General features: G+C 40.2%; 1 protein-coding gene across 3 annotated transcripts in view; it reads left to right on the top strand.

Moving 5' to 3' along the window:
- Nucleotides 1-16,180, top strand: part of HIRA (histone chaperone HIRA-like protein) — a 38,180-nt gene that overhangs the window by 12,519 nt on the left and 9,481 nt on the right. For all 3 annotated transcript variants that reach the window (XM_088964602.1, XM_088964601.1, XM_088964603.1), the window contains 3 exons: nt 12,100-12,310; nt 12,485-12,725; nt 12,830-12,952. In XM_088964602.1, coding sequence (XP_088820728.1) covers nt 12,100-12,310; nt 12,485-12,725; nt 12,830-12,952 — 575 coding nt within the window. The remainder of the gene's footprint in view (nt 1-12,099; nt 12,311-12,484; nt 12,726-12,829; nt 12,953-16,180) is intronic.

Here is a 16,180-nt window from a genome sequence, read left to right on the forward strand (position 1 = left end):
TGGGTATGGAAGTTTGAGAGGGAGAGGGAAGCTCTATGGAGGAGGGTGGTAGCATGTAAGTATGGAGTGGTAAACTTTGGGTGGAATAGTAGAAGATTTTGGGAAGATGATTGGATTGGAGTTGGAAGTCTTTATGATCTTTGCCCAAGATTATAAACCTTGAGCAAGAAAGGAGTGTCTATTGCCTATTGCTACATTATCAGCAATGACTCAGTGGTTTGGTGCCCTAACCTGAGGAGACCTTTATTTGATTGGGAGGTGGAGGAATGCCTAGGGCTGTTGGCAAAGCTGCAGTGATGGTAATTGACCCTTCGGCTTCAGATGTCAAATGGTGGAAAGAATGTAAAGATGGAAGATTCACAGTCTAGTCAATGCACAATGCTTTGATGAAGAATCAGGTGGAGGGTGCATCAATTAGAGGTGTTTGGGGGAAACCAGTTCCTCCAAGAGTGGAAGCGTTTGCATGGCTGGTTTCAATGGGCAGTATCCTTGCTCAAGATATGCTGAAGAAAGAGGTGTTTTGTGTTATGTGTTTGGCTGAAGAGGAGAACATGTTATGCTTGTTGGTCCAATGTAAATTTGTGAAAGGTATTTGGGCCTACTTTCTCAAGCTCTTCAAGGTGGCCGGATGGGTGCCAACTAATACTTTTGAGATCTTTGGTTGGTGTCCAAGAGTCCATGGAAGTCCTAATCTAAAATCATTTGTAGCTGCATTCTCTTTGCTGTTTGCTGGGAGGTTTGGAAGGAGAGAAACAAAAGAATCTTTGAGGGGGAGATGAAAAGCTTGAAAGAAGTTGGGGTAGCAATCAGTTTGAAGTAGTTGACTGGGTACTGGTTCTTCCAGAGTTTGAAGGCCTCAGGAAAGGAGACTTTGGATCTGACTTTAGGAGCACTTTAAATGCTTGATTAGGCTTCTTGTATTTTGGGTTATGTTTCTTGCATGCTGGGATAGTGAACTTACAACTTTTCTTGGTTTTCGGTTTATTGGAGGTGACTCCTTCTCACCTATGGTTGATGTACTTTCTCTTTTTAGTAATAATAAAATTTTCTTCTTTATTTATCCTCAAAAACATCCTTCACAGCAAGAATCATAGCCTGTCTACATGGATTAAATTTGCCAAGCAGTTAAATTTCGCAAAGTTGGCATGATGCAAGTGGGATAATTCTGAAGACTGAGTTAGATAAAGAGAATGGTGAGAGGAGAATTTATGAGGGCTACTGACCAAATGGAGACACAGGATGAGAGTGGAAGCTAAGCAGTTTCTGATGGAGGAGAGGTTGAAGATTGATGTTGAAAGTGAGACAACAAGGCAAATGTACTGTAATATTAGAGAAGAAAAGCACAGTATGGTTGAAAAGATTTCTTGATGTTGAATGAAACCATTGGATCAAGGTAAGGAGGCTGAAAGTGACAATGATGAAGGAATAGAATCAAGTGGGATTGAAGCTGTTATTGATGAAGCTCATGAGGTTGGTATAGCTCAATTGATTTGGAGTCCGCGGTGAACAAAGAGGTGGAGGTGATCAAGATTTTGGGCATTCAATTTGTAGGGGGTGAGGAATTCGCAAGGAAAGCTTTTAGGAAATGCCTAAGAAGGGAACAGGTAAAGAAGCTGAAAGAAATTGCTTAGAGGATGATGGTAATCCTAATTATCTGGTTTTGGCTGAAGCCGATGGGGGTGGTTTAGGAGATAGTGGGAAGGAGTTGGCAGGTCAGATTTTTGAGAAGAACATGGTGTTGGAGCTTGAGAGGATTAATAAGACACTTCTAGATTTGTGGAGCGTCAGGAAGGCTTTGCTAGTCCATGGTCATAAGATCTGCATTTGTCATGGATTGTCCAGAGATGGTGATGATGGTAGTAGTGAGGAATGTCAGTAAATTCCAGGAGAGGCTGAAATTCTTGGATGTTTGGTTGGTATATTTGTTTGTCTTGGCGAAGATGTGAAGAAGGTGAAGCATGGCCATCTCTTGAATGGGGGGAGGACAGGTTGTTAGGGGTGAGATGTCTGAATGGAGGTTCACTTCTGCTAATGTTCTGCAACAGACAAGCCACAGATTGGGTGTTGATGCACGAAAGTCAGTATCCAAGGAAGTAGATTTGTTCGTCTTGACAAAGATGTGAAGAAAATGAAGTGTGGGCATCTCTTGAATGGGGGAAGGACAGGTTGTTAGGGGTGAGATGTCTAAATGGAGGTTTACTTCTGCTAATGTTCTGCACAGAGAAGCGGCAGATTGGGTGTTGAAGTACAAAAGTCAGAATCCAAGAAGTATGACATTAGGTTAAGTAGATGGTTCCCTGATGTTGGCACGCTTTTTTGTGGTTTAGGGAGGAGAGCAGTGTGGATTGGAGTTTTGGGGATTCCATTGCATACCTGGAGTTCAGGCAAGTTTGTGGAGATTGGGAACACATGCAGAACATTTTTAAATTGTGATGATAGGAACAAAATTTGGGTGAAGGTTAGTAGGTTGGAGGATATACCTTTGACATCGAAACTTTTTTATGTAGGTGAACTGCATGATCTCAGTCTTTGTTGAAGGGGAAGATGCTACAGCTTTACTGTGGGAGATAGTAGGAAGGGGAGAAAGAAATTTTCAGCAAGGGGAGTGAGAAGCAAAGTGGCAGAGTGCTGAGGTCTAATTTAGAGAAGATGGAGAAGACAAAAGGTCTTTAGTTGGAGGTTGAAGACGATTTAGGGTTTGTTAATTTTGTAAGAGGGTTTAAGTTGGGATAGTTGGGAGTGATTTATCTTCAAAGGATGAGGTTCTTGAGGGTTTGGGAACAGCTGGTTTAAGTAAGGGTGAAGCTAAAGTGTCTTCAGTTCAAGGGTCTCGTGGATGTTATTTGTTAATTTTGAAAAATGAGGGTGAGCTATTTGCTCAACACATGTTTGGTACAAGTTTCTTGGATTATAAAGAGGGACCAAGTGGAAGATAATTTAAAGATAAGGCCTAATTTCTTTAAAGAACATGGGGAGCTCTCAAAGAGTAATTGAAAAGTCGTTCGAGGTTTTTATGAGGAGGTTTGGGTGGGGACCACATAAAGATAAAGTTGAAATTTTCAATCTTTGATATCCAATGAAGTAAGTTAAGGGTCATTAGAGGGAGGGGTTGCAAATTTAAGAGTTCAAAAAAGGACTAAAAGTTTGAGGGTTTCAAGCCAAATAAGGGGAGCAGGCAAGGATCAAAGGGGAGAAACACGAATGGGTTTGGATGGTCACTATGTATGTCAAGACATGGAAAAGGAAGAGTGGTTCGAAGGCTGTGGAAAAGCTTTGAGTTCAACTAGTGAAATTAGGATGTGGAAAAGCTTTTTGGTTTTTGAAAAGCTTCAAGCCCCATTTTGAGTTGAGATAGAAATTTGGGAGTAAGGAAGAGGTGTATGGTGTAAAGATTCATCAATAGGAACCTAGTGAAATTAGGCTTGGACCCAACCCTTTGAGTTCAACTAAGGTGCTTGCATCAAAGGTGGTGTCAAGTGTTCCATTTGTTCTTGGTGATGCTGAGGTGCCCATAAGTGAGATTAGTTTTGTTGCTATAATATTGGAATTTGGGTTTGGGAAGTCCTAGTGGAGGCTGAGTGCAAAATTTCTTTTGAGTTGTTTTCTTAAGTGGTAGTTGGAAGGATTGGCTTTTTACTTGGTTGTAGAAGGGTAGAGTCTTTGGTGGTTGATGTTGAAGATGTTGTGCCCAGTGATTTAAAAGGCATGCTTGATGCGCTCAGGCAAGGCACATTTTAAGGTATATGCCTTGCCTAGGTCCTAGGCGCAACAATTTCAAAAGGCGTGCGGCTAGTGTGCCTAGGCATCTGCCTGGTGTGCCTTGCGCTTCAGTTCAGCCGTGCGCCTTTTGTTCTTTAAACCTAACGGTTGGGGCGAGGGCTCCACCTCCAAACCCCTAATTATGCCTTCTTAAAAGACAATTAACATTATAAAAACATTTATTTTTGTGTAAGGATTGTAGTTTGATAAAACAAGAAGAGAGAAGGAAGAAAGGAAAAAGAGAGAGGAGAAAAGAAAATCTATTCAAATCAGTGGCTAGTGGCGCCTAAGTTAGTATTTATACTTAGGGCGACAACTTATAACAAATACAATGAGAAAAGGCAGAAATGCCCCTACTAGGTCGCTACACATTACAACACTCCCCCTCAAGTTGGAGCATATATGTCAATCATGCCCAACTTGTCACACAGTTCATTATGTCGCAAATAGTGAATACCCTTTGTAAGAACGCCAGCTAGTTGTTCCTTGGAACTGATGTAAGGAGTACAAACTTCCCCCTTTTCAAGTTTCTCTCTTATGAAATGCTTGTCAACTTCAATATGCTTGGTCCTGTCATGAAGAACTGGATTGGCTACAATATTAATGGCTGCCTTGTTGTCACAGTAGAGAGACATTGGGCCATCAACAGAGAGGCCCAACTCTCCAAACAAATTCTTTACCCATAGTATTTCAGCAACTCCATGTGCCATAGCCTTGTACTCGGCCTCAATGCTAGGTCTGACCATTACACTTTGTTTTTTGCTTCTCCAAGTGACCAGGTTTCCACCAACAAAGGTACAATATCCACTAGTTAACTTCCTATCATCAACTGCTCCAACCCAATTTGCATCTGTGTACTTCCACTTTCATATCACCATGTTTCTTGAAAAGTAACCCAGCTTCTGGATACTTCTTCAGATATTTGAGTACCCTCTCAGTTGCCTCTAAATGGGAGGATGTTGGTGCATGCATAAACTAACTAAGGACACCAACAACATAATCTATATCTGGCCGAGTCATTGATAGGTAGAGAAGTCTCCATACCAATCTTTGAAACTTCTTGACATCTATCACTGGTTCTCCAATACAATCACCAAGTCGATGGTTTTCCTCAATAGGAGAATCTACAGGCTTTGCTCCTAACTTTCTCGTGTCTTGCAAGAGATCTAGGACATACTTCCTTTGGGAAATGAATGCCCTTGTTTGAGCGGGCAACCTCAATACCAAGGAAATAACGTAGCTGTCCCAGATCTTTCACCTCAAGCTGCATAGCAAGGGATTTTTTGACCTTTTGAATCACAGAGTCCCAATTCCCCATAATCACAATGTCATTGATGTAGACAATTAATACCACAACATTCTTCTGGTTTCTTTTGACAAATAGAGTATGGTCAGATTGGCACTGCTTGAACCCAATTTGCTAAAGAGCCAAGTGAAATCTGTTGAACCAGGCCCTTGGGGATTGTTTTAAACCATCTAAAGATTTTTTTTAGTTTACAAACTTTCCCTTCACACCCTTGTGCTACAAACCCACGAGGCTGAATCATGTAAACTTCTTCTAGATCCCCATTTAAGAATGCATTTTTTATGTCCAGTTGGTGGAGCTTCCAATCAAAGTTAATAGCCAAGGATAGTATAGTGCGAATAGTGTTCATTTTAGCAATTGGGGCAAAAGTTTCTGCATAATCAACCCCATACACCTGAGTATACCCTTTTGCAACTAACTTGGCTTTATACCTTTCAATTGACCCATCTACTGTATGCTTTACTATGAATACCCACTTGCACCCCATTGGCTCTTTGCCTTCAGGAAGATTCATCAACTCCCAGGTGTTGTTTTTGTGAAGAGCACTAATTTCTTCCTTCGTTGCCTTTGTCCTTTCAGGTATAGGTAAGGCTTCTGCAACACTTTTGGGAATGGAGACACAATCAATGGCAGTAAAAAAGGCACAAAATGAGGGAGCAATGTCTATTCAGGTATAGGTAAGGCTTCACATGCATGTGAAGCATCATACTACGGGCAACTTCAAGGATATGTCGGTTCTTCCTTTCAACAATGCCATTCTGTTGTGGTGTTCTAGCATATGAGCTTCTATGAAGAGATACATGAGAGGAGAAAAACTCAACTAAGTCATGATGGAAATACTTCTTCGCATTATCCGATTGGAAAATTGGACTTTAACATGAAATTGAGTGAAAACCATGCGGTGGAAATCTTGCACAATCTTGGGTACTTCTCTCAAAAGCATAGGATATAGCCAAGTGTATCTCGAATAGTCATCAGTAAAGCTGATAAAGTACCTGTACCCACCCTCAGTAAGTATGTTTATAAGGCCCCAAACATCATAAAAGACAACATGGAAAGTCTAAGTGGAACCTTTGACAATGTAAACTAGTAATAGACACTGAATTGAACAATTCAAGGAACATAACTTTCAAAGACTCAAAGGACAAATGACCAAGACAGTTATGCCACAACCACAGTTGACTGTTTGTAGACTGACTCATAGGCTGACTCATAAGACTCACAGAGGCCAATGTTGTAGGACTAGCTTTATTCTCCAAGATGTAGTGGCCATCAACCATATTTCCTTTAGCAATCATCCTTCCTGAGGTTAAATCCTAGAAAACGCAAGAATGAGGAAAAAAAGGTTACACAACAGTTTAAGGACTGAGTAATACTGCTTATAGATAACAAATTAATAGGAAGTTTGGGAACATGAAGGGTATGGGATAAGACAAGGCCATCAGGAAGGGATACAAATCCCTGGCAAGCAATGGTGGATAAAGACCCATCAGCAAGTCTCACTTTATCCCTTCCAAAGAGGATTGTAGGTTTGAAAGAGATTTGACTTACCAATCATATGGTTCGATGCCCTTGAGTCAATGATCCGAGGTGACTCAGGAGCAGAGGTACACACATGAAATGTACAACACCTTTACCTGATATAGAAGTGAATGAGGTATAAGGGGTAGGAACCAACCTATCCATCTGCCCAAGTGTCCTACCATACAATTCCAAATGATTTCTAAAGGAGTTGATGATGTCTTCCTTGGGATCAGAACCACTAGGATGCTCTTGAGAAGATTATTTTGCTGATAATCTTGTGTGGCCAGATGTGCAGAAGTAAATTTCTTTTGAGGAGGCTTCTTTGAAGTGTCTTGATTTTCGGTTGCTCACTTGGGCTTTCTCACTTACTCCCAACAGGTTTCTCGAGTGTGTCTAGGCTTCTGGCAGTGAGTACACCACAGTTTGTCCTTGTCTTCACCTTTCCTTGATTCTCCCTTTTTCATTCCTATGTTACCCCCTCTTGTAGCCAGGGCAATAGGTTGCTCCCCCTCATAAACATTCATGAGATTTTTCCTGCTCTCTTCAAATTGGACTAGGGCATATACTTCCTGAATTGAAGGAAGTTCCCTATTTCCCAAAATTTGCACCCGAAGAGGCTCATAAGCTGGATTCAGACCATGCAAGAAAGCAAGAACCCACTGTTGGGAGACAAGTTTTGTGTAAGCTTGTGCATAGTCATCATTCTTCTAGTCAATAGTTTGATAATAGTCCAGTTCCTTCCAGACAGATGTAAGGGCTGAATAATATGTAGATAGGCTACGGTCCCTTGCTTACAAGTAGATGGTTCTACTTGAAGCTGATAAATCTTGGCAAAGTGCCTTTGTTCAGAATAGGTTGCTTTGGCTTGTTCCCAAATTTCACAAGCTGTGTCAGCCCATATGAAATTTTTCTTTACATGAGGCAACATGGAGCCTAACATCCATGACATAACCATGCTGTTTTCTTGATCCCATTGATCATGTTCAGCAGTACCAGACTTTGGTTCTTTTATTTTTCCACTTATATAACCAGCCTTTCCCCTAGCTGTGATATAAAGTTTGATGCCTTTGGACCATTCCAGATAATTCAAGCCATCAAAGGGGGCAATGTACATAGAGAAATTCATGCTGTCCATTCCCCCATTTAGGTTTCCTTGCTAGGAAGTAATACAAGAGGTTGTTGAATCCTCAGTAGCCATTTCCACAAAAAATTTATTGCTGTTTTTTTTTTTTTTTTTTTTTTCAAAAAACCAATCTAAGATAGAGGGTTTTTTCTTCTAAAAAATAAGAAGGCTCCAGAAATAGGTTCAACAGGACTGTAGGTCAATAACTCTTAGCCGAAACACTTCAGTTTATAAGAGGAGACAACCAGCCCCTACAACCTCAAAACTGTGACATTCATAGTGGTCAAATATTTATGTATGAATGTAACAGTACATACCTGGCTTCCACGACCTACAGTACATAGAGAAACCTCAGAAAACAAAGCCTTAATGCATTCGATTGTCGCCACAAACCCAGAAAAAACACCTTACTGTATTTGGTTTCCACCACAAATCTAGAGAGAACCTTTATTGCATTCTACTGCCACCACACCTTTCTTCTTGGTACAACGACCAAGAGAGAAGAAGGGAAAAATGAGGGCTGAAGGTTGCGCCCAGATGAAGAACACGATGGTGTCTTCAATCAAAAGGAAGATTTTCGAAAAAGGAAAGAAAACACGATCTGAGAAGGTTGTGCCTAGATCAGTGCTCTAATACCATGTAGTTTGATAGAACAAGAAGAGAGAAGGAAGAGAAGGAAGAAAGGAGAAAGAGAGAGGAGAAAGGAAAATCTATTCAAATCATTGGCTGGCGGCGCCTTATATATTTAGGGCGACAACTTATAACAAATACAATGGGAAAAGATAGAAATGTCCCTTCTAGGTCTCTACACATTACAACTAGGATTAAGAATTTAAGATCCTAACATTGATTTGTTTGGGCTTGCCTCAAGGGGCTTGGTACAAAGGCGGCTCATAAATCAAGAATGCAAGATGTTTTACATCACATTAGCTATTTAAAGTGATGCAATTGAGGAAAAAACGTTGTAGGTTTTACATGCTTGAAAATGTTTTATATGTTATCTATCAGAAAAAAAAAGAAAATGTTTTATATGTTTGATTTTATTTTTAAATTTTCATTTGAATACGCTTTACATGTTATGTTTATGTATTTTGATTTTAGATAATAGGTTTTTTAAAATATTTATTTTGAAATTAAAGTTTATATTTTTATTTATGTTATGATTAGTATTTTTTAATTGCTTTTATTTTATTTTTTATTTTTTTTGGCATTTTTTGTATTTATGCCCCTTGCTTCAAAAGGCGTGCCTTGCGCCTTGTGCCTCGGGTGCAAATTGCCCCTTAAGCTTTTTTTTTTTTTTTTGTGCCTTGTGCTTTTAATACACTGGTTGTGCCTTTGAAGAAGTCAAATAGCACGAATAAATCTCAACTTGTCTATGTTACAAAGGTGTTCTCACATCTTAAAGATGGTCTTGTAGGAGTCGTCCTACCAACAAGTACAAAAGATTAGACAAAAGAAAGGGAGTAAAAGGCTGTGGTAATGAGATAGAGGATATGGAGTTTTTTTTTTTAAACTTTGTTTTAGATGGGTAGGAGGAGTGGCTTGTTGGATTTGGTGGTTTTGCTTGGATGATTTGAAGTGCGTTGTTTTCTTTCTTTTTTCTGTTCTTTGTTTTGAGTGGATGGACTAGGGAGTTTGTGATGGGGATTTTTCTTTTTTCGGTTCTTTGTTTTAGACGATTTGAGTGTGCTGTATCCTTTTGTATTCTCTTTTTTTCTTTTAATGATTTTTTTTTTCATTTTCAAAACAAAAGAAGATTTAGAAACCAGAGAAAAGATAGAAACATTTTGGTCTCCAAAGTGTTGCTAGATTAAAAGGGGGTCTTTTTGGATTGGGCCAAACAAGAAGATGATGAAATCAAAGAAAGTCTTGAAAAAGAGGTAGAAATCCATTGTATTGGTTTATTCTCTCTCATCTTGTAATTTTGGTTTTTTCTCTTGGGCTGGTTTTTTCTGTTCCTTTCTGTTCAGCTAGCTTGGAGTTGCAATCTAAGGTGGGTTGGGTTCCGAGTGGGTCTGTTGTGGTTAGGGTGCTTTCAGGTTCTTTTTCTTTCTAATAAAAAGTAGAGTATTTGGGGTCTGTTGTTTATGCTGTTCGGTGGGTGTTTGGTAGGAGCTTCTTATCGCTCACCATCCTTGTATCTCTTTCTTCTTTTTTAATAATATTTTTTTATTTTATTACCAAAAAATGTTTTGATAGCTATAGACTAGGAGGATTTGGGGAATGAACTAAACGTGGATAGGAAATGTTTTCAATGATCTTCCTATGCTTGCCAATCTACCAGTCTACTTCCTTTCAGTGTTTAGGATCCCCCGTAGGGAAGCTAGGAAATTAGAAAAATTGATGAGAGATTTTCTTTGGGTACCAAGGGAAGAGAAAAAGGATCACTTAGTTGATTGGGAGACAATGTGCCGGAGTAAAGAGGGGCAGGTGGTTTTGGGATTAGGGAATTTGTTCCTTAAAGATGAAGCTTTATTGGGGAAGTGGCTGTGGAAATGGCCTCTGGAAAGAGAAAGTTTGTGGCACAGGATGGTGGTTAGTATTCATGGCTGTACTGCCTCTGGTTGGGATGTCGGAGTATCTCATCGGGCTACCCAAACAACACCTTGGAAGGTAGTACATGGCATTCTTCCCAAATTCCTTCAACTTGTGAGGTATGACACTTGCTCTGGGAGTTTAATTCTTTTTTGGGAAGACACTTGGGTGGGCAATCAACCCCTAAAAGATCTTTTTCCTTCCCTTTATTCTCTTTCCCTTTATAAAAAGGAGGTTAGTTTTGTCTTTCTCCCCTCTCCGGTATTACCTTTATCCTTGAACTGGGACTTTGTTTTTTGTAGGGGATTAAGGGAGGCTGAGTTTGTTTGTGTTACTGAACTTCTTTCCATCTTAGACGGTGTTTGTGTGGACCCCCTTCTCCTAATAGAAGAGTGTGGACCCCTATTCCAAAAGGTTCCTTCACTTGTGCATCCTTCAAATCCCTCTGTGTACCTCCCTTGAGCCTTTCCCTGTAAAAGAAGTTTGGTCTAAGCCTGTTCCTCCCAAAATTGCTGTTTATTGCTGGGAGGTGTACCTTGGTAAGATCAATACTTTAGAGAATTTACAAAAGAAAAAGCCTTTTCTGTGTTTATCCCCAAACTGGTGTGCTTTGTGCAAATCTCATAGTGAGGACTGTTACCACTTACCGATTTCTTGTTCTTTTGCTGCAGCTGTCTGGGATTGGATATCTGTTTGGTTTGGATATATGGGGAATCAGCCAACAGAGGTAAAGTTCTTGTTTTCTCCGTCTACCTTTGCTTGCCCAAAAAAAAGAGGTAGCAATATGTGGAGATGTTTCAGAGAGGCCACCCTATGGACAGTTTAGGAAGAAAGAAACGCTAGAATCTTCCAAGATAAGGAGAGATCCTTTACAGGAGTTAAGGAATGTGTTTTAACCAGAGCTATTCACTAGCTGAAATCCTTGGCTTTGTTCAACTCTTTCTCCTTTGATGACATTTGGAGGAATTGGGCTGTAGTCACACACTCTGGTTAGGAAAACTAGGGCTGCAACAGTTTGGGTAACTCCTCAAGAAGGGATTATTAAACTAAATTTTGATGGAAGCAGTCAAGGTAACCCAAGACCATCTGGAATAGGAGGAGTCTTGAGGAATGAGAATGGCAATAATATATCTTTATTCTCTAGCCTGGTAGGAATAGGAGATTCCACAAGAGCTGAGTTGTTGGCTGCAGTACAAGGAATTCAGATTGCTAATCAACTAGGAGTGGAGAACCTATTAATTGAAGGAAACTCTAAGGTGATTGTGAGTTGGCTGTGAAATCCTGACTCAGTTGCTTGGAGTTATAAGGATCACATCAAAAAAGTTTTAACGAGGCACATTTTGTGTAGATACCAGTGGGTGGGTACGGAGGCAAATACCTTGGCTGATTATCTTGCAAAACAAGGGTCTATTGGATACCAGTTATTTTGGGCAGCTTTGTAATCTTTTTTCTTTGAGCACTTATAATGATTAGTGGAGGCTGCATCTCATGCCTCCCCAGGGATGCTTGTAAAGTTTTATTCTGACTGATTAATGAACTCATTTTCAACTATCAAAAAAAAAAAAAAGATCTTCCTGTGCTTCTCTTAATTGACCTTGAGATCTTAAGAATGTAGATATGCACAAAGACATACATGCATACATATGTAGAAACATAATACATCATTAATGGCTATTAAATTTATGTCTACGTTTGGGTATTTTATACTCAAGTATCTAAAATTGGTGCTCAGAGTTCCTATTAAGATCATAAAAGTAACATGTTTATGTGTGTATTGCATAGACGTGCTCCTCTTATCAGTTTAGGGATATAAAGCAAGATCTTATTGTTTTACTTTTTTGTTCTTGAGAAGGTTTACACAAAGTGTGGAAGAAGAGCCATGCCAACCATGATGATGGGGTCTTCAGCGATATTCATAGATTGTGATGAGTGCTGGAAATTGTTGTTAGTCACAAGGAAGGGATCACTATATGTGTGGGATTTGTTTAACAGGACCTGTCTGCTGCATGATTCACTAGCTTCTTTGATTACTTCTAGTCCAAATTCATCTGGCAAAGATGCAGGTGTCATTTTGAAGATCAAATTTCATTTGGATAATTAGGCCATATTTTCTTTATTTTGTTGGCTATTAGTTTATTGCTTCTTGTCTTTGCGGATTTTGAATGTAGTTGTGGTTACCTAACATCTTGAACCTTTAAATTAGATGGTTGTGATGTTTACTGTTACTGTATTTGCAGGTATAATTAAAGTTATATCTGCAAGGTTCTCGAAATCTGGTTCACCTCTTGTCATTTTGGCCACCCGACATGCCTTCCTTTTTGATATGAGCATGATGTGTTGGCTGAGGATTGCAGATGATTGCTTCCCTGCATCCAACTTTGCAACTTCCTGGAATCTTAGTTCAACTCAGAGTGGTGAACTAGCTGCTTTGCAGGTGGACATTGGGAAGTTTTTAGCAAGAAAGCCAAGTTGGAGCAGGTAGAGAAGGATAACTTTTCTAGTTTTGATGTTTAATATGTTGCATGCACTACTGACAATGTATCTGTAACTGCAATTTAACTTGAACTTGTGTGTTGGTACAGGGTGACTGATGATGGGGTGCAGACACGTGCACATTTGGAGGCTCAGTTGGCATCTTCACTGGCATTAAAGTCCCCTAATGAGTACCGCCAGTGCCTTCTGTCATACATACGTTTTTTAGCAAGGTTTGTGCATTTCAAGTTTTCTTGTTGAGTATTTTAGCTAGTGAATTTTTCTTCTTTTTGTTGGTTGACTTGATTCCATTTAGTGGGGTTCCTTTTTTTTTCTAGTTTTAGTACCTTATGCTAAATCTGTATCTCTCTTCTGGCACTCCTTTATGCTGTGATAATCTTCATATTTTTTTGGTGCCACTAAGTTGTGATATGCCTTCTGGCACCAGGCAGCTGAATCTATTTGTCCTTATCAGTTCAATCAACTTATTTTAGTCTTGGAGGCGGCAATAGTATTTCTTTATGAGTAGCTGAAATGTAACTGCTTAGAAGGGTGAAATGATTTGATTGAGTTATATGAATACTTTTTGGGATAAATAGTTGTATATACCCTGTAGTTTCAAAACCTACTTATGTGTTTACCTTGTAAGATGGTCCCACATGACACAAATAGACCATTTGTTAGAAGAACATTTAGGACCATTGCATATGCTTATTATTTTTTTTATAATCCCATTTTACTCTCATATTCTTCTCTCTTCCTCTCTGTTTTTTTTTCCTGTTCCATATTCTTCCTTGTCGGCTCTCTCTCTCTGTGTATATATATATATATTTTGATCAACAACACTTTCATTAATTCATCAATAGAAGATTTACAAAAGGAAGACAAACACGCTTATCTTCCACGAGCAACACAGAACCTCAAGAAAAGGAAAAAAGAAAGAAAACACACTAAAGTTACAGCTTGGCCCAAAAAAGTGAATCCCTTTCTGCCCCCCTTGTTTAGCTAAACCGTCAACTAGGGAATTAGCCGATCTTTTAACCCAACGTATCTTAACTTCCATCTCCCGCACCAGCCACTTGAATTTCCTCCTCTCATTATTGTACTTCCATAAGCCATTGTGATCTTTAAGCAGCCACCCTATCACCACCTTTGAATCCCCTTCAATTAAGAGTTTCCTGATGTTCAACTCCTTAGCCCCTATCACCACCTTTGAATCCCCTTCAATTAAGAGTTTCCTGATGTTCAACTCCTTAGCTTTTTGGACTCCTTCCATAACTGCAAAGATCTCAGCTCTAAGGGAGTCACCCACTCCAATTGGGCCTGAGAACATGGCAGAAATGACCCCATTTTCATCCCTAAAAACACCCCCAATCCCCGATTGTCCCGGATTTCCCCTGCTACACCCATCAAAGTTTAGTTTCACGAATCCACTAGGTGGAGGGGTCCAAGCCACACTCATTACTGACTTAGTTTGTGTGCAACTTGCAATTTCACCCCACTTCCTCAACATGTCATCCACGGTGTAATCTGTGAAAAGCTCCAAAAATTTCAGCCACTGTACCGCCCTAATATGAATGATAGCCCTCAGATCTGCTGCTCCTCTCTGAGCTTCTGAGAATATTCTGGAGTTTCTTTCTTCCCAAAGTGTCCAACATACTGCAGCCCTTAGTCCTCTCCACATTGTCCTTCCCCTTTTTATCCGCCACCTGAAAAAAGAAGGGGAAAAAAGGCCTTGCAAGTTTGATGGGAGGGGGGGGGTTCCAACAACAACCAAATAGGGACAAAGCCCATTCCCAAATTGACCTCGCAAAAGGGCAAGACACCAGTAGGTGAAAACTAGTCTCCCCATCTGCTTTACAAAGAACACACCACTGAGGTGACAAACAAGTATTGGGTCTCTTCTTTTGGAGTAAATCACCAGTGTTGATTCTTTCCAGATAGGCTTCCCAACAAAAACTACCAACCCTAGGAGGTATTGCTCTGCACCAAACCTCATCAACAGGAAAAGGAGGGAAGGTAGGATTGGTGGACTGACTTAAGAATTTGAAGAAAGAAGCACAAGTAAAAATGCCATTGGGAGAATGTGTCCAAATTTTAGAGTCCGCCCTAGTGGGGTCTAAGACAACGTCATCAAGAATTGCAATAAGGCTCAAAATAATGTCAAAGTCTGAGTCCCTCAAATCCCTTCTTAGACCCAAGTTCCACCCAATCCCAGAAATGGAAGAGGACGGGGTGGTAAAAGACGAGATTGGCTCATTTTTCAAATCATAAAGAGCAAACAAAGAAGGAAATTGATCCTTTAGAGGGGCACTCCCCACCCAGGTTTGTTCCCAAAATTTTATGGAGTTACCGGAATTCAAATCATACCTGATATTAGGGGAGAAAACTGGTAGTAGGTCATGAATGGCTTTCCAAGGAGAATTGCTTGTGGTCCTAGCTCTGATTCCAGTGTCCCATCCGTTATGCTCCAGTCCATGAATACTTGCCACTATTCTAGCCCAAAGCTTCTCCTTCTCAAAGGGGAATCTCCACAACCACTTTCCCAACAGAGTCATATTCCTTCTCCTTACATTCCCAAGCCCCAAGCCACCACGTCTTACTCCTACAATTTATCTCCCAGCTCACTCTATGATCCCTCTTTTCCTCTCCCGGTTCCCACAGGAAATCTCATTAACTTCTCCAATCTATTAGCAACCTTCACTGGGATTTTAAACACTGACAGGAAAAAGATAGGTAAATTAGCAAGTGTGGCCTTAATAAGAGTAATTCTCCCACCAAGAGAGAGGTAGTTCTTTTTCCATGACACTAGTCTTTTTTCGAACCTTTCCACCACCGGGTTCCAAAAGCTCTCTCTCATGGGATTATCCCCTAAAGGCAACCCTAAGTAGTTCAAAGGCCAACCCGAGACTTCACACCCCAATACTCCAGCACTCTCCCTCCTCCACATTCACCCCCACAACACAATTTTTCCCAAAGTTAACTTTCAAGTTGGATATTTGCTCAAACAGTTGTATCACCGACTTCAAATTCTTAATAAAGCTCACATTACCGCCTTCACAAAACAAAATCGTGTCGTCAGCAAACTGCAAGTGAGCAAGAGGGGTTTCCGCCCTCCCAACTCTCCAGCCTCTAATGAGCCCCCTAGAATCTGCTCTGTGAATCCTTGTCTTATACCCCTACTGGCTGGAAAGAAGTCTACCACTGTCCCATTCACTAGCATTGAGTAATGACAATTCCAAACACAACCCATGATCCACCTACACCATCTAGCCCTGAACCCAAATTTAGTCAAAACTTTCCTAAAAAATTCCCAGTCCACCAAGTCATAAGCCTTTTCCAAGTCCAACTTACAAACCACTCCCTTCTTCTTATCCCTCTTAAAGTTCTCCACACTCTCATTAGCAATTAAAATCTGATCAGTAATTTGTCTTTCATTCACAAAAGCTCATTGGTAGTGT

Source organism: Nelumbo lutea, chromosome 1 (genome assembly GCF_056320005.1).
Source record: "Nelumbo lutea isolate HS-2025 chromosome 1, American lotus-T2T, whole genome shotgun sequence".
Lineage (NCBI taxonomy): Eukaryota > Viridiplantae > Streptophyta > Magnoliopsida > Proteales > Nelumbonaceae > Nelumbo > Nelumbo lutea.